Here is a 20,615-nt window from a genome sequence, read left to right as displayed (position 1 = left end):
TTTATATTCTACAAGATGTTGAGATTACGTAAGTGTTTGTTCAACAGAAGCTATACTTATAATTTTGTAATTATGTTGCATCTCATTATTTTAATATCAAGCAGTAATCAGCGTGAAACAAATCATTACATGAAATGTTAATTTATTGAAAATTTCAAAGGAATACGTTTATTAATAGTTTGTGCTCTCATCTACCGCTATACTATCCTATTCTATTAGAATACTGGTCGACCTCGGACAGAAAACTAATTTGAATTGTGAATAACACTGGTTTTCAATCCAGTCTATAACTGCCTATAAACTTTTTTATTTTTAAAAAAAGTAATGAAAACACGAAGCTAAACTGAACTTTTAATTGGATTATTTAGCATAATTATACAGTATTTTGAAACTTGGGCAATGAATATCAGATTCTATTTTGATTTTAATCAATTTTATTTCCGTGAAATATGATGCAAAATTTGTAGTTTTTGATGATTTTGTCAAATGAAAGTATCACCGAAAATTTATTTATTTTTTATTCCGTATTTTGAAACGTACAAATAATAATTTTCAATATATTCTCTTCGCACAGTTGTTCCATTCTCTATTAAATTCTTTTTTTAGTTTACTTCATTGTTTATGAGTGAATCCACTATATTGAGATACTTAAAAATCTACGTAAAACAGTGTTATTTAAAAAAAAGAAGTATTGTTTGTTCCCAATATACTATTTTGATTAAAAGACGCTCATTTCAGCCACACTAATTAATTGAAATGTTTTTTGTACAAATACAAACTTTTGAGACTTGATCTTAAGCCTTTCACATTTAACATTTAATATGTATATGTATATTGATTTCATTGTGAGGCGAATTTAATTTATTCAACTAAAATATCGAAGAAGAATGATTGGAAAAGTAGTATGGTGTTATTTTAAGCTTCTCAACACTATGCCGTCTCAAATAATTCTTGAATCCTGGCCGCCTGACAAATGGTTCAAGGCTTTCCCATCACGTCAATTTTTTTCGCGTTAATAAAAATAGCGAATCCATTTGCATATTTAATGTAACATGTTACAAAACAACTTATAAGTCACTCGAATAATTAGAGAAGTAATTGAAGGCGAAATAGTCCAAATTAAAACACGAATTATATGTATAACTGAAGTTGCGAATCAGTGAAAAAATTACTAAAGAATAGTATAGATAGATAAAGTTCGAAGGTATGACAAATAGATATTAATACAAATAGATAATGTTACGTGAAAATAGAAGCAGAAGTTACCCTAATGATTTATTTGCTTTATTCTAGAGAGACTTTATTGTTGTATGAATTTGTGTGAAGCGTGATTATAATTTTAGTAATTTGTATAAAGGCATACTGGACAGTGCCATTTTATTTGCATATCCAATTACTAAGGAATACAATATTACTCTTATCGTCCATTAGGTAATTATTCATTATTTTGAACGCTAAAAGCTGTAAGTCAGATTTCCAGCAACAGATTAATCAACTCAAATCGCAAAGTTCCGTGTAAACAATGCCAACACGTAACAAAGTCATTATAATAAGTGATAAGGACTTCCCTGCATTTTTTTAACAGTGAATATCTCTCTTTAAAATAAATCGCTGCGGTTTCAACCTATAATTAACATGCAAAAAAGTATACGGACACACCTCGGTGCATGTTGCATATCGAAAATCTCATTAAAGTTTATACATGGTCGGAAAATGGGTACAACATTTAAAATGGACTTCTTTAACGTGATCATGTGTTTCAAGATTAATAAAATTAATAGACTTGTAAAGGCAAACCGTAATCTTGAAACTTTATAGTTTTTTTCTAATCAGTAATTGCCTTTATAATGACATGAACATTTAAGTTTATTTTACTTAGATGGTTACTGATATAATTCATAAATAATATATTCTATAGAAAATAGTATTTTCAGTTGCAAAGCAAATTCTGCACTATAGAACAATTCATGACCTCTAGGGTAACTTAGTTCCTTATGGCCTGTAGCTCTTCCCTAATATTGCATAGGTCTTAAATAGTGAAACCATACTGTACCCAAATATCGCATCATCCAACCGTAATTAACAAGAAAATAGTTAACTTGAATCATCACTAAACATTAACGATATGGTACAGACTTGCCAATATGTCATTTAAATGATAATACTTGGATACCATAGCGTTACAGTTCATTCTGTGGTTAATAAGATATTGAATGTTAAAAATGAGATAACGGTGTGTAGTTGATGTGTAAATCATAATTAATACGTAACTGCAATTATGCCACAACTGTAACAAAAATATGTTTATATTATAATTGAAAGCATAATTTCTATAAACGATTATTCCTGTTTAACATATACGTTTTATTTTCAGGCTAACTTAGGTCACACTATATGCCCTGAAAACTTCAGCAATGTAAGTTATAAAATATTTATATATTTCGAAAAACAAACTTGAAACAAATTTATCTATTTATATAACATATTAAAGAAACATTTATCGAGGACGCACCATTAATATAGTAGCCTAGTTCATGGATAGATAGTTTTATTGCTGCTTATGCAATACCATTTTTAATACTCTACTCAATAATATTCCACATTTCAACGTTAGTTATAATGTATAATATAAATTAATATCGAAACTTTTGTGCGCTTATGTTGATAACCATGTTGTAAAAAATTGACTTTTAGACCTATTTCGGCCAAAGTATGAGTTGACATGGGCAACTTGCATACCTAATTATATTATGCAATAAATAATACAACATGAATATCAAAATAAAATATTAATATTACATAATACATTATCGAAATATTCCACTAAACTAAAGGCTAAAACATCCAAAAACAAAAAAGTAATATTTTTTATAAGAAGGAATAGACTATTAAAAAAACTTTTTTGTTCTTTATGATTAATTTTCTACAATAGTTTTTGATGTTACCATGCTACAGTAAACAAAACTACACACCTCTAAGGAAACCTGACAACAAATATTCCTGCTGGTAATTTGTTTTCTTATTTTGTGAAAGTATAACTCTTGTAAATTAATCTCCATGTAAAATAATATACCTTGCAAACATTACAAAGAAAAGTCTCTGACTCAAAATCATAAATAAAACATAAATTGTGTAGAAAACTCTGCCGTTATTAAGGTTCTGTTTTTAATCATCGTAAAGTTTTCAAACAATGTTTCTTAATGATTTTAGGGTTAACAACTCCAATTTAATATTTCAATCCATAACACATACATCCAATGTTTATTTTCATCATTTGTACAAAGCTATAAATTTACTATTCTTAATCATTTAAATAAATAAAAATCTCCGATAAATATTTTGAGATCTTGAGAAGAACGATTAAATCTAAAAATAGAGCAGACAGCACCTGCATTGTAAAAGTAAAATCACCTTGTTTGTTGAACAAAGAAACGCTCTACGAGCACGAAAATCCGAAGGATAATATCAATTACAGTCAAATAGAGGTGGGTTATTGATACCAAATTCTATTCTAATATAATATTTTTAAGTCCTATTGCTGTGTATCTATTGAGGCTTTATCTTCACCCGGATGAGCATTATACCAGTTTCCTAGAATAAGTATACTAGATATATAAATAAAAGAATAGTTGTTAAGTAAGATAATTGGATATAACTGACACTACTTAAAATTTCATGCAAAAAAAAACAATAATGTGCTTTGTGCTTTGAGTGGGTAAAACTGATCACGCAATTAAATCATTAAAGAATGATTGTTTCGATACAAGTCCTAAATATATTGATATGAATAGTCGGCAACAGAAAAAATAGAGTTTCCCATAGACCTCGAGAGATTGTTCCCAAAGTTTACTCAATTGAAAAGAACAATTATTGTTATATAAATAATTAAAAGTTTAGTATCAATATGGATATATCATAAAGAAACTATCCACTGGAAAGATTAATTAAAAATTATTGTGAAAATGATAGAGTGGATTCTTCTTCATCAAACACTAGAATAAAGAGAGTTCAATCCACAACAATTAATTAAGACTTGAATTAAAATATCTAATTATATCAACAAAAAATCAATTTGGTGTCTAGAGCATCGAAACCAGTCTTAATAAAGATATTTAATATGGATTGAGCTATTTATTTTCTTCTGTTTAAATTGATTAAATATCATCGCATAATTGGAATGGAAAAAGTTACATTCCCGAAATAGATATCTCCTTTACATCTGTGTGGAAATGTAAATCCAAACAGAATGCCTAAACACCAAAATCGAAGACCACAAAATCACAATGTTTAGTCTGGTTTAATTACAGATGGCTATTCAGTTGAGTGGTTATGTAGTTATAGTACGAAGTTTGGAGTGAGTTAGAGAATCTATTCGATATAAAAAGTTGTCGACAAAATATCACAACTACAACTATTCATGGTACAATTTAAATAGTATCACAAGAAATTGACGGTTATTTTAATAGTATACGGTGTTGTTTGTAGAATACTTATTTTGTAGGAAACAACATAGTTTGTTGTTCTAAGACAAATTTTTGGCATACCATGTGAAAAATATGTCTTTATATTCGTTAATTACTGGTTCTTAGTTAAAATTATTGAAAAAGAGCCTGTATAGCTAATGACAGTGACATCCATTTACAAGCATGGTCCCAGAAATACCTGGGCGAACAAATAAAAACAAAAATTTTGGGAAAAAATATATTCATTTTTCAACGTCTCTTTTTAGCTCCATACACTTTTCTCAACGATGTTCAATAAGTTCAATGCCCATCTTGCGCACAGCTTTCTCATGTGCAAATTTTCAGTTAATATGCGATGTACCGCACTTTTTGAAATGCCTACAATGTCTGCTAGCTGGCGCACTTTCAATCGACGATTCTCCAACACCGTTTGGTGGATTTTTTTCAACATATTTGCGACCACTGCGATGCTGGTCTTCGCAGCTCGAACGGCCTCGTTTCAATTCTGCTACCCAATATTTTACTGTTAATAACGAAGGAGAAGTTTTACACACAGTAGAATCTAGTTCAGCTTTTATATTGGTTGGGCTTTAAAATAAAAGTATTGTATCACATAACGATGACCAATTTTTTCCATGTTTACAAATTCACTGAAAACGTTCAATATTGATGGCTGCCAAACAAATACTAAACAACGTGGTGTCTTCAAACTTGGAACATACGCCGTATATAGATTGTGTACTTTCTAATACAGTGGTATCTTTCTATTTATCTCTCGTTCAGGTCAGTCAAGAGCTCTTTTCATCTTGTGAATTCGCGAGTATAACTTTTGTACGGTTGAAACAGACAAATTTCTTATCGAAAGCAAATATTTTTCGTTGACACTCATCACTCTTGTGTGATTAGACCCGCTTTTAAGAAGTTAACAATTTAATAATTCCATCACACATCAAATTCTGTTGGACAAGTTAAATATGAATAAGATTTTTACCAAAATGGTGTATATCTACTTTAAAGGGGTTAACATAATTTTAAACTACGTTATATCTGTATGTGATGATAAATGATAAACTTAAACTAAGTCGCCCGTCATCAATTGGGTTTGTCTAGAAGTCGATTAAAAAAAGGAAATAATTGCGATGTCTTAAATTGAAGCACATTATAATCTTGAAACTGGAATCATCAACAAACATATTAATCAAGAGAAATGCGATACTAAACACACTTTTTCGAAGCTCTCGAATGATATCGTCGCCTATCTCGTTGTACTCATTCACACAGTTGTTGTAACATCGCCACCTCTAAGAAAAGAAATGCGGTCATGCTGATATGGGAAATTTGCGATAAGGCACGAATATTAGCAATAATAGGCGAATGTTGTCGCTTCAAGGCATGTCGCTGTGATCTTATATATTTAACGACCCCTTTTTAAGTGATGCTTGAGTAGAGAAAGGATACTGCGGAATTGCATCTCCTTACTAGAATTATGCTAATGCCGTTTTCATACCGGTACTTTTCCCTTATAGAAGTCGAGCATCGGGCCACTACCAAGCTTCATTTGATGTTGTGCAAGACGGTTTTTATATCAAAATATTATGGGATAATTGAAAAATATTCTTTTCTTCGGATAGCTGAAATTTCTATAATGATAATATATAATGTGTACAAGAAAAAGCGTAATTTAAAAAATTATTTAGTACCATGAAATCATATTGTAATAATTCATGGACATTCAGTAAGCTTTCGATGGAATTGCGTATATTCGGAAATGGGAAATATTTATAATATAATATGTACAAACATACCACCTTACAAATCATGTTCAACGTTGAATAGGCCACAGGAAAATTTTAAGTAAAACGAGACAAACGCGAAGGTGGTACAATCTCACTAAAGATTTTCACCGCTACATTGGAGTACGATTTTAAGAAGCTGACGGTTTTTACCTAATTTCACTATTCGTTAACGCTCCTAATAAGTGAATAGCCCAATGACGATTTGCTTAAAGAGCTGATTGTAGCATCAAAAAGTGTAAGTTTAGCTATGACCGATATACTTTAAAAATGGCTAAGAAAAAAAGATTGTAGGGTTGTTGGTGACAGTCAAAAAATTTCTTTTGCAATCGCAAGATATAAATGCAAAATATACATACAAACGTAAAGAAAGAAAAAACATACTAGCCAACAAGACCGATTCTTTTCTAATGGCGACGATAATAAATGAAAACAGATAAGCGCATTTACCAAATATTGACAATAAAAAGCAGTACTGCAGTACAAAAGTAAGTGTTCCACTCGAACAAAAAAGAAGTATCTTATTGTGAGAAACTATTTGAAACAGATAAGAAACTTCAATTTACACAAAAGCCACGCTGTATCAAGAGTGTGATAAGAATATCCAAAAGCGTCAATAAGCGTTTACATAGGGTGTAAAAATCACTTCTGCCAAATGGTACAGGCTCATTATGAATATAATGTGGTTGATTGTGATAGAAACATGACCTAGAGCTGAATTATGAGAGTTCAGTTGAAGCTATGGATAATGCTCCAAATTATCGACAAGTGTTAATGTCGCTAGTTAGTTAATATGATGGTCTAATTAACTGTAGATATATTTGTTCTTCATACTCGTCGATGTAGAAGGTATCGAGTTTATATGTTTGTAAAGGTATATATTGTAACCTTTCAGACAATAAAAGCTGTTTAATTTTGACTTACAAATACCGTACAAGCACTGAAGATGCTCAACGATCAGGTCGTTAAAAGAGTCGGGTACAACAGAAAACACAAAAATCCTGGATATAATGGTAAAATAAAGAGAGATTATACACGACAGGAAGATAGCTATGAAAGTATTGCAAACACTTTACTCGAGCATTTAAGTATGAAAAGGCTTATTTCAAATGGGTGCTGTTATTCCTAACAACAGAAAAAACTAAAGAATTGACCACAGCGCTGTTTGAAGATGTCTGGCCAAATTAAAAATCATTTTTCGCATCGATATATGGCGATATATGAAACATATCTTCACCACTTTACACCTAAATGAAAATAGCAGTTATCTGAGTAGACTGGACCCGGCGAAACCCGTACAAAGCGAACAAATATATTATTCGATCGATTGAAGAAGAAAATCACAAAATAATGGCCACATATATAGAAGAATAAAATTGTAATCTCAACCTGATAAACGTTTACAATGTTCTTATGATGGGAATGTATACAAGACTCTCTTTTAAAAAAAGGTTGCGTTCACATTGGCAACGCTCAAGCGGTGAGCGTCGAGCGATGCCGCTCCAGCGGTGTTAAAAATCTTTCTGGCTATAGACTTTAAATGAATGTATTCACATTGCAAAAGATCACCGCTCAACGCGCCGCTCGAGCTTCGATCCTGTTCGTTTTTTTGAGCGGCATCGCCTTTGTGGTGCGCTCATGTTTATATTTTTTTACCAACCTATACGTTCTACTCTTAATGAAATGACGTCGCAAAATGAGATTATTGATCATGAGTTATTAATATCGGAAATTCAAACCAGGCCAGCCCTTTGGAATGTCTATTTCTATTAAGTTCATGAACGCCTTGTATTTTTTTGCTTTTATTTAAAATTAGCCTTCGCAGTCGTGTACTTTCTATAAGTACTAATCATTTGGATGCCAAATTCATTACGTCCTTTTGGTTCGAAAGCTAGAAAATAACTAAAACGATGATTAACTAATGTGAACAGGATAACGCGCGCGATAACATCGCAAAAGCAGCATCGCTCGACGCTCACCGCTTGAGCGTCGCCAATGTGAACGCACACTAAGACAACGTGAAAAGGTAATTTGCAAATATTTACTCATTCGTATTCTTCACAAATATAATATTTTAACCTTTTTCCACTTCATTCTAGAAACAAAGTGTACGACAGAAAGTTCGAACGACATATAAATATAGGAATTTTATTTTCTTTGATAAACTTTTGAAATATCAAATAACCGATGAACCGATGTTTTTAATTGCATTAGTACTATTTATATATTATTATTTTAGTTGTTATCAGCTACAGCTGATTATATTTTTAAGGTTTAAAGGTAAAGCTTATTGTAATTTGACTAACACTGACGAGTGCTTGGAATCTTTAAAAAATCACATTGACTCTTCCAGGAAAGTGGAACTGATATTTTTCAAGAAAAATATCTAACGCCACGCGTTATTATTGTTAGTCAAACAGTTCATTAAATCACATATAGGAAACAATAAAAACAATTACTTATAATATCACCTCTGGTTTCTTCATAAATTTCTGTTGAAATGGTCTCATATCGTGGTTGGTATTAATATCACTTCTAATTCATTTCGTTGTAATTGAGAAAGAACTATATGTTGTCCAGTACAACTGGTTCGTTAAAATAAAAAGTACAGGTCAGTGCTTCGAAGTTGTTAACATGAACATAACTTAGTTGCCCGCAATCTTTGCAACCATCTCTTTGCCACCATAAGAAGGTATTCATTTTTAGCATTACATAAATGTCATCTACTCTCAGTAGTTTTTGAAAATGCATGATTGATATCCCTTCATATTTTTAACAATTGAAACAATTTATTTCTATAATGAAAAACAGTATAATGTAAACTCGAAATGAAAGTAGTACTGGATTACAATGAAATTCTGTAAGAGAATGAGGACGAAGCTTCTGTCTAAAGTTTCAAATATTTTTTTCCAATTTTTATATAACATTTATCACTCCCCAAAAATTCGTAATAAAGACTATAATTCAATCTCATACAATAAAAGATTTTTGGTTTGTCTTATTTTTACTTCCCGTTTTACTTACCGTGTTTCAATTCATCAATTCACCGATGGATCCAGCAGAAAATCGGTTAATGTGCGTTTCTGAGCTCTTTATTTTCAATGAACTTCTGTCCTTCTGGACAAATATAAGAAGGCTTCAAGTCCAGGCTGTAGCCATTTGAAAGTACACAAAACCTCTCCTGGTTTTCATCAGTGTGAGGGAGCGTGCTATAATGTTTTCAATTTGCTTGATTATCCAAAAAGTCAGTAACAGTAACCATCAGCTTTCTCGCTGAGTAAGTTGAACGGGCTTACCATAGTCGGGCCGGAGAACTATTATGACCCCATGAAATAGACTTAGTTTGTCAGGTTACCCAAGTTTCCTCACCAGTTATTATTATGTTCAAAATGTATCCTCTACCCTTATGGTACCAGAAAAACATTTGTAAGGCGGTCCCAATTGGAGTAGTTTTGTGAATATCAGTGAGCATTTTCAGTACTTATCGAGCACAGAGCTTCCGTTAGCCTAAGTTTTCCGAGATCGTTTAATAAATAATGTTCCCTAAAATGTTTGGAAAGTTAGAGGATTGCAATTGATCCACTACACCTTTACTTATAATGTGTAGCGTGTAATAAATATATAATTCACGATGAATACCTGCTGTGACAATTTTTTAGCTCAACGAAATCTTCAACACATATTTCAGGGAATTTTCTATGATGGTATACTTTTTGTTATATCATAAGTAGCAAATGCTTGTCCTTGCGACAAACTAACTCACCGACAGTGGCTTGATGAGAGTGGCCGCCATCTTTTACCCAAACTAGGACACAAAATAAAGTATTTTCGTATTTTTTTAGTTAAAAATACTATTGAGCCATTGAAAACTTTTTGATTAAGTATTTGAGAATATAAATTATGATTTTATAAGCGTTATTATGAGAAGAACAAATGCTAAATCAGCCGAGTTTGGGTTAAACATGGCGGCCACTCTCATGTGGCCACACTGTCTATATCAAGCCACTGTAGTATTTTCAGTACTACGCCCAAATGGTGATTAGTTTCGAAATTGCCCTTGTATTTCTTTAGTTTATTAACACCCACGACCACATCAATTTTATTATCGTATAAATATTAATGGAAGCATCTCTCATGCGAGAAACTAATCAATATATTAACAAATTATAATGTTGTCACCAACTAAATCAAAACAACCATATTATGCAAGTGTTACTCTTTCTCATTATCAATAACGTGAATAATTAGTTATGTAATGAGGACAACATAACTAGAGATTAATATACTTCAATATATGGGGACTGCTTCAACATTTCGTAGATTGTGCTTTGCATAATATTGAATAGAAATAACCAAATATGATATTTACTCAAACAACGTATTTTTATTTCAACGAAATTCCGCCCTATTATACAAAATAAGTATCGACAACTTCAACTTGAACGTTTTTGTCAAATTGTAATTATTTGATTGCTTTTCCGACGCCACTGTCCAGTCATACGTTTCATTGCTCTTTTTTCCAAGGGCCTCAGTTCGCTTTCGCAATTGTCTATAAGAAGAAAAAAGTTGTATGTATGTGAGGGCAAGCAGCAGCAAGTGTTGTTCGCATACGGCGTTCATAGTCTGAATTGTTTTATAGTGAATGAATGTTCCGACTCCATTTAAATAAGAACAATGAATTTGCTGAACGATGTCTATGATTTACAATAACGATAGTTATTTTCAGGATTATGAAGATAGTGAATCGCAACAATAAACTTAACTACAGGGAGGCCCAACTTGGAAGTTTATTCATCTTTTTATCGATTTGGTCAAAATTTTCATTTACAAAAATTGGAAAATTGAAATAGAAATAGAAAACTAAAGAAAAAAGTTAATACACATATTGAAACCATGAGATAACAGACCTAGAAATTCTAGAAGTTGGAGAGACAAAAAAGCATGAATGAAACACAGCAACACTCCACCGAATACGTTCAAAAAAGTGTAGGGAAGAAAATAGCGATTGCTCTACCGCAAAAAACAATTCAAATATTTCAATAAGAGCAGCTGATTCTCTTATTATGGAGTTTAATGCCCATATGCATATTATAAAATCAGCAGACTGAGAATTATAAAGGCCATATGTTATAAGACAGAGAACGTTTTAGGCAAGAGTAAAAAGATAAATATAGTATATAATATAGGACCTGGTCCTGAACTTTACAATGAGACAAATATCAGAAAAAGCTTCATGAGAATTAGGATATTTGTTACGTAGACCTCGAAGAGATATTTGTAGCAGACTGGGTATGATAACGTAAAGTGAATTAAACAAAATTGAGGAGATATCTCATCGTGGGCTGTACTTCGATATTCCAGATTTCACTCTCATATATAATCAACAATAAACTGTTGTGTATACAGATAAAATATTAGATTTCATTAAGAGTAATTTAGAATCCTACGCAATCTTCTTTGTTTGATTTATGGTAGTTTAAATGATAGAATTCACAGGAAAACAAAATCAATTTATATTTATTACAACTCAATTAATATTAATGACTTACCGTATTTGTTGATAGTTTACTATTCTCAGATATTACATCACGCGTTTATGTAGTTCCATTTGTTTAGAGAATATCATTAGAATTAATTTCGTATTGTTTTAAACTAACATACACTTAGCAATTTTACACAGAAATACACTTTAACTGATTTCTTCGAATAGAACAAACACTGCTAGAGACTATTTACCTTAAGTTAATGAAATGCGTGAGGAAGTAGTTACTTCTGTTCGTTACTAAATATTTGATTCCATGTTAAATAAATAATAAAAATAATGGGCGGCTTATTTTAAAATCATATTATTAGGATAAAATTTTTCTGTAATGTTGAAGGACTTAAAAACATGATAGTATCATTCGTAAAAATGATATTCGCGAAATTTCTTCAAAAGCCAAAATACCTTACATTTTCAGAGGGTATAGGCTGGTATTGGTTATTAAGTAAATTAACTTATTAATCACATCCCACTTCCCATAAGCTGCTAGAAAATCAAATATTAAACCCTTTAATAGTACGGTGTAATGAATCACGCAACTTCTCTTATAATTTTAATGACAGAAGAATGCCTATGAAATAAACTCTGATTAATTGAAGTTGACTGTTACAATTTTTATTCTCAGTGACATCTAGTGAATATTATTTTACATAAAAAATATTCTATGTACATAATTATTATAAAAGTCTTGATACAATATTAGAGATTGAGCGCTACCATTGGAACATTCCTGTTTTTGTTAAACAGAATATAAGAGGATACTGTTGTCTGACAATATTAGAGATGGCACCAAAAGGTTGAGAACGTTAACAGCTAAAGGCCCAGGACCGGTTAGCAGCACAACAGAGATCCCCAAAATCGTTGTCTAATGTTCGATATCGTTTTTCATGTACGATGGCAAAACACAGGTTTGTAGAATAGGTAATTATTTGGACTTCTCGAAGAAATCGACTGATGCCAAAAACGACTAGCGTGAGATAAGAAATGGAATATTATTATCCCGGTTAATTTATGGGGTGCCATTGTTTATGACTGAAGATCACCTTTAATCTTCATCAAGGTAATAAAAGTGCACATTGTGATATATAATATTGTAACTTCATTTGATTTTTTACCTCACGTCACTACACCAACCTTGGACCGCTTCCACCAGACTCAAATCCATCTCCCATCTTAATATTCAAAATTCCCGGATTACCCATGTGCGGGACATAATTTATAGCGACATTCCCAAACTCTGTTGGCTCCTCGTCATAGAAGTCAGAAGAAAATTGATCAACTCATTATGAGTATGTGTACGAAATCTTGAGCTACAACCCATTATTCGAGTTTGTGAGCTGGAACTTCACCAGTTTAGAGTGAAATTTAAATAATTCACATGCTACACACTTCCTCATATATATGCCAAATATTATTGTTACTGTATCTATTATATAATAAATATGATTTTCATTAACTAAATTATTGTTACAAAAACAAATCGCATCTACTAAAATAACTTTTCTCTGTTGCCATGCTTATTAATATGCGAAAGCGATACAAAAATTTACATGCTTTCGAGGATGTTCGAAAAATTTGAAGCCTCCATCCCAGTCTAACAATAAATTTTAGATTAAAATCACAAAAGTGTTTTACCACTAAATTTGTTTGGGAGTTTTTTTTTCGATTGGAACTCGGCGGGTAATTTCGGTTTTATGGTGATGAACTTTCCATTATGGAGATTAACTCCATTTCCGAGCTTAAATAAAACTTGGAAATTCCAATGCCACGTATACGGTCGGAAAAGTTGGGAAAATTTTTCACGTTTTTAATTGTAAACAGGTATATGATGATAGAATTATCAACAAGTGGTTGTTAAAGGTACTTCGAAAGATTTCGACATTTCGACGTTTTAAATGATACTAATTTCTTATATTTGTTTGTAATTCTTAGTAGATAATACATATAGAACTATTGTTTGTGTTACAATAAGTCACTAATAATAATACTTACGAGTGACATAAAATATTTTGCCTACGAGTACTTTAAGTAAACGATATACTGAATATAAAATAAATTTGATGTTCGTGGTAAAATTGTAAATGTTGGAGAAAATGATCGATACTCAATGTAGATTATCTTGCTACTATTAAAACTGTGAACCGCAAAACACTATTTTGTTTTTGAACAGATTTTATTATTCTCTGAACTTCAATGCACTTGTTGCAGTTTATGGATTCAATTGAATTCACTTATTATCGCTATAGAGCTGTGTCAGAAGGTGCGTTATCTTGATGGTACACTATGTCTTTTTCAAATTGTGTTTAATTCATATATCAGTGTGAGGACAATCTGTAAGCAATATTCCTTTTGCGTCCTGATGTAAACAACTTCTTGTTTGATTTCTCAATTTGAAGCCAGGTTCGTACCAGTCTTCAGCGTCTTGTGTTCGTCATGAATAAAAGAAAGAGATAATTGAATATTTTGGTGATCGAATCTATATAAATTGAGTTAATTAAACTTTTTTTGTGATGAATTGTCTTGATTTTACTCCTCTTTTATTCTCCCCCATATCGACCTCTTTCGGTCTCTTTATCAAAATAAAATCAAATTAAAAATAAGTATATTCCGTTATTCATGTCGATTGTTATATTTACGCAAATTGTCAATGTCATATTAAGAGACCAAAATAGGTCGAAACCTCAATTTTTACCTGTTATTTTAAACTGATGTATATAAAAAATATTTATTGAGTTTTGACGTATTGGCGTTATTTAACTTGAATTTTTTGTTGAGAAAACTATTTTCATCGAAAACGGAATTTATATTATGCATTATTTCTACTATAGCTGATATAAATTTCGTTCTATTCAAAACGTCTAATTTAAGAGATTGATCTTGAGATGAGAGTTGCCTGAATATACTTGCCCTTGTATAATTTTGGTTTAACTAATCAAATCCTGTTTAACTTGTTTCCCGATGTTGCCAGACAGATAAACACGCAAACATTAAAATTATCAATTTCTGTTCCCCCTTTATTCTGTTTGATCAGTTATTAGTTTGATTCACAGATGCATTTAATATTGATACGATAGATATTAGAAAATTAGAATCATCTTTGTTTGTTACAATCTTATGATTCTATTATTTTTTTTATTTGTAAGAGTGGTTCTATTTTATCTAGAACGAATCATATGCTCGGAGATGAAAGCCAATAATTTAGAAGGATCCTAGTATTAAACTCAACATTACTTCAAAATAAATGATCGGTTTTCTTTGGTTCACGTTATAAAGAAACAATTAAGTGGATGGTAATTAGAGAATTATGATTTCACATTTATAATGAAGATGGTGAATATAATTTTATACAATATAAACCATTTTGTATTACACTTGTATGAACGTTGTGAATTTCAAAATTTGTCTAAAAGCTCGTGTTTTCTCTTGTCATAAGTTGAGTTTATTCGTTTTTAGTCATTTTAATAGATTTTGGACTGGAATATTAAAAATACTCTTGTGGTAAATCAAAACGCATAGTTATCATTTCTTCTAATACAGTGGCCTCGAAAATTGATTTTGAAGGTGATGTTATTTTCATCCGCCGATTCAATAAACGCATGTATCTGAAATTATTATTATTATTATTATTATGTTATAAATATTGATCTAGTTTTACCATATCATTATTACCTGTTCACGGCCGAAGTTTCATTTATTTTTGGAGACCTGTAAATTGAAGGAAATATTGTTGGAATGTAGCTAAGACTCAACTCCTCATCTGATTTTTTACCTCCAATAAAATGATCACTACAAATATAATCATATGGCTTTGGAACCCACGGTGATCCATCGACGCTAAAAATTATATTTTTTATTAATTTTATCACAGTATTAATTAAACTGTTTGCAAAATAAAGATTTTTTCACTGTAATTCCTTTTTCTTTTAATCATTACATTTTTATAATATTAAAATTTATTCATTTATGAATGTTAGTTTTACTTTTTTATAACAGAATTCCAGAAAAATGATTTACTTTACATAACAATAAGGTTATGATACTACTTACTTAAACCCTTTAACGGCAGCTATCCACCGATTCCGTTGATTTATTTTCCATGTAGCGGTTGGAAATTTATAAAATTTGTACTACACAACAACTCCGGTGACCCATTTTTATTTAATTTATTATAATTAGAACAAACAAAAAATTTTAAGGTGGATTTGTTTATAATTTCGGTTATAATAGCCTCCCGTAACGCTCAAAGTGACCACTGCGAACGCTTCAGTCGACTTAATTTCCCCTTCCCTCACAGCGAATACCATGACAATATGTTACATGCTTTAAAATACCGTGTCGAGTAATATAATATGCAATTAGTTGAGCACCGTGATGTAAACATTTTTTGTCTGAAGATGTAATCCTAATATACCTGACACTTAAAATTGTATGGCTAAAACCCTGGTTTGTACGTTCTTATGATATGAATATCACACGCCCCTTTTTTGTTATGGCTTTAGAAAGGTATTTACAACAAAGGTGGTCTTGGAAGCGTCAAGACTTCAATAAAAATTGTTAAAAGATTTAGCATGCACACCAACCCACTTTGAAACATTGATTACAAACATTATACGCTAAAGTTTTATAATAATCGCTTATTCAATGCATTTTAATCAATACTTTTCTTTGAACTAACGACTGTGGCGGTTGCGGTTACGGTATTTGCTGGTGGGGTATTTCATTGTGTACTTTTTATTTATTTATTTTTGTTTTGCCGTTATTTATTCTTTCTGTCTACATAGTTTTCATAGGTTTGTTCACTTTTCTATATCCTTCTATTAAAAACAATTCTTTTCTTATTTTTATACCACTTATATTAGCCACTTCTTCTTTTACGATTCATATATTATTGCAATGCTTAATTATATTTGTCCTACAGTACGGAATATTGTAAGAAACCACACCATAATATTGTCTCTGGAAATACACTACTCGAAGAAAAAATGGCATTGATTGATCAATCAATCAATTCTGACTGTACGAGAAATGTCAAATATAATGTTTTCATGTATTTTTATAGAATTAGAATTTCGATGATTACACACTTTTATAATGTTTACATCAAGGACCTTTTCTCAAAATAATTCCGTTCGAAAAATATTTTCTTGGGAACTTTTCTCTTAATTTACATCCAAACTAAGCGAAAACTTGTTTGGGGTTGAATCAAAACATGAGAAAGGAGAACGGAAATGATGATTCAGGGATTCTTGAAAGGAAAGATAACAATGACTCTCAATATTAAAGATGCTCAACGGTTTCCGCTATATATACATCATATTTTGCCGTGATTTGGGAATTGGCATGATTTTTGATGTATGAAGTTTGAATAAATGGGTTTCCTACTTCGTTCTACTGCATCAACTAAATATAATATGGACTATGGAAATTGCTACAACATCAGATATAAGGGATCATTTGGTTTATTGAAAAAAAATAGGGACGTCATCCTCATATTTTTTAAAATAGACATTTTTGAAAACATGAATTATTAATAAGTATTTTAAGTTTCAATTTATGACAGACTGTGGAAAAATTACAGAGGAATTCATAGCATCAATTTAAAGAAAAAGATTCATAATTTTCTAATGCTTTAACTAAATAAATGTCTTTAATATGTTTAAAAAAATCAGTTTTTTGAATTGAAATATTTTATCATAAAAATACCGTTTGTGTCATTTCCCAGGATCAGTGTTGGACAACGCCGGTTAATCACTTAATATCAGCACACGGCGCACTCGGATCAACGAAATGAATTGAATTTTTTCATTAATCTCACTTGTCATTCACTGCATCAAGTTACAACCTGCAGTGTCATGGTAATATTTCAGCAGGAAAAAGCTTATTTTTTGAAAAGGGCTTACGATGATTCATATCCTCAATCTGAAGGGCGATTTACTCGGAAAGGCATTAGAAAAATTAACAAACAATCTCGTTCTCCGTGCGAGGGTAAGCGGTAATGGTGCCTTTATTATTTTTTCTTTAATTTCTTCTTTACTGTAAAACGAGCAGCTGGAAAGAAAATTGAATTTTCCTAACGTTTTTTTTTCTATATTATCCATAATTTAAGATCTGGGAGTTTTCGGGAAAATGACAAGATAAAACACAGATGAAAAAGTAAAGTAAAAAAATATTCGTATTCGTATATGTCGCGCAAAAAACCATTATTGATGAGAAGATGAGAAAAATCAATTCAAATTTTATTTGATACATTGTATATTGATGAGAATACGTAGTGTGTTAGAATAATCTATTATTTCTTAGGTCTTCTCCAATAACTGCGGAAAATCGAAGAGTTGTGAATCTCTTATCCTTCTACTGGTTATATTCAATTGGGGAAAATGTGCGAATCTTTGGGATCATAACATAACTCCAATTGTTCGATATACCCTGTTGAACCATCATGTATGTCTTCAAATATGTAATTGGAATATTTTAGGAACAAAACAATATTTACTGGTTTCGGTTATCTATGTCACTAGGTCTATATTGTATTCTTGTTTAAGTTTTCATCTGCATCCATTCTATACATCTATTTAATTAAAATATTGTCCTTTATAGATCGGTACCTGGGCATCAAGAATGTCTTCCATTTTGTTGGTTTGAGACTTCTATATTATAATATGAATGGACATGTAAATGTCTTTTGCCCAAAAAGTGGTGTTTTACAATTGAATATTCTCCTCAATTTTTTGGTAAATTCCCAGAATCATTTTTGTTTCTCACCTTCATTATCAACGAGCGTGATTAGCAGTAATCTTGTTTAACCACCTGTATATGACGCCAACGTGAATTTATCTCATTATATGTGAAAAAATTATATCTCAAATTGATGCGACCTTTATCCAAGATCTACGGCAGTAAAACGATCTTCCCATTTTCTTTGAAAATAGAAATTCGCATTCACAGACATCCAGTTTTCAATCACCTACGCCGCTGATAATGCTTATCTAACCCAGCAACCGTTATTGTTCTGTTTTGCCATGTATTTATACAAGGGTTCTCGGCAAGAGATCGGTTTTTAGTCGTTTTCTCTCAACTACTCCTCTCAAAAGATATATGAACTCTTTTTCTGTTTCCATTGGAATCCGGACTTATCCAAAGCTATATTTATTTCTTGACTGTTGGAGTTTGTTGTCGAAACGGATCGCAGAAAATCGGGAAGAGGGGAAAAACACATTTTTTGTCTAAACAAAAAAATATTTCTTTTTGCCGTATGCCACAGACATTCGCGAACTATTTCAATATTAACTGTCTTAATCAGAGGCATAGGAAACTATTGAAGACAATTTATTGTCTACAAATGAATCATGTCCGAAATACTAATAAGATTTCAGCAAATTCAGTATAAAAAAAATAAATTGAGGGTGTCTAGGATCCTCGAAAACCGGGAAAAAGACGACGGGAATTTTGCTGAGCCGGGAAAAACCGAGGATTCGACAGGATTTTTTTAATAAACCAGGAATTTTCTAATAAACCAGTAACTTTTAGTTAACAAGTTGATGTTGCTATAGCTCAAAAATCTTTTGACTGATCTCCAAAATCTCATTCTTATCCATTACTTGTTGCTTAAGTTCCCTCCGAAATTCTATTTGGTACGATGGACAAAAAACATTCCTGTTTCTCAAAGAAAGTTTTAGAACCGTGGAAAAGTCGTTCGAGAATAAAATACTATTGGCTGAACTAACATTTATTTTAGTCCTTATCCGAAGAACTAGAGCCATTCCTCAAAAATTTTTGATTGGCCCCTAACTCCATTTCTTTATGAAGACCAGACAAAATTCTTCATAGCACTCCCATTTACAAAATAGACAATTTCAAAAAGGATGGAAAGGGTTTATTTAGAATATGCCGCAAGAAATGCTTCGAAAAAATGCGTTGAGGCCAAAGATGCGATCTAGCAAGAATTGTAGAAAATGTTTGATATACGGTTTCCAAACTTTTGGAAAAACTCCCCTTCAGCTTTTAGATATACATATTCTGACGAATTAGATCACTCTAAATAAGATAGAAGCTATTTTAGATGTGATACAGTAATTTATTTTTGGATGAAAATGATCGAAAACGGTAGTTAAAAACGTGGTGTAATTTCTACTAATTTCTTACGGTAATACGACAGCAAAGAGAGGATTTTCTGTCAATAAGAAAATTTTAGTTGAAAATTTAAAAAATGAATCACTTAAATGCTAAAGATTAGTGTACGAATCTCTACATAAAATTGGTGGACTAATAAATGTAGATAATTTAAAATCTATGATACTCTTTTTGAGGAATGTGAGGAATGCCTACTGAAAATATGGCGTAGTAAAAAAGACAAAAACATCAATATTTGTGGGAAACTGAGAAAAGAAAACTAGAAAAACAAAGTAACAAACTGGAAACAAAAAGGAAAAAACTCTCTCAAAAACAACTTGTAGCAGTGGAGCAAGAATTAGTTGAATTAAAAAATAACTTGGTTGTTTTATTACACTTGTATTTTCCAAAATAAATATTCATCTTCATAAAAATGTAGTGAAATCACGAAATTTACACCGTGAAAATGTGAAAACCAAACTGGAAAAACCGTGAGAAAGACAGAAACTTGATTTTCAATTTTTACTAGACACCCTGATAGAGTTTAAAGAAATATATTGGCTTTTTAAAGGTTTATTCCTATATTCTTTTATGATTCTTCATAATTTTTCAACGCTAAATGAATTCATCCATCTGATTCGATATTTACAAAAAAAATACTATTATAACAACCGATCTCGTTTTATCTGTATTAAAATCGTTCAGCTT

General features: G+C 31.2%; 1 protein-coding gene across 3 annotated transcripts in view; it reads left to right on the top strand.

Annotated features, from left to right (window-relative positions):
• LOC130904207 (insulin-like growth factor-binding protein complex acid labile subunit) overlaps positions 1-20,615 on the top strand; it is a 453,059-nt gene that overhangs the window by 381,311 nt on the left and 51,133 nt on the right. For 2 of the 3 annotated variants that reach the window (XM_057816841.1, XM_057816848.1), the window contains one exon: positions 2,375-2,416. The exons of the other annotated variant lie outside the window; for it this stretch is intronic. In XM_057816841.1, coding sequence (XP_057672824.1) covers positions 2,375-2,416 — 42 coding nt within the window. The remainder of the gene's footprint in view (positions 1-2,374; positions 2,417-20,615) is intronic. 3 annotated transcript variants of the gene reach the window in all.

The sequence above is a fragment of the Diorhabda carinulata genome, chromosome 1 (genome assembly GCF_026250575.1).
Source record: "Diorhabda carinulata isolate Delta chromosome 1, icDioCari1.1, whole genome shotgun sequence".
NCBI classification, from domain to species: domain Eukaryota; kingdom Metazoa; phylum Arthropoda; class Insecta; order Coleoptera; family Chrysomelidae; genus Diorhabda; species Diorhabda carinulata.
This window is presented reverse-complemented; position numbering and strand designations above follow the sequence as displayed.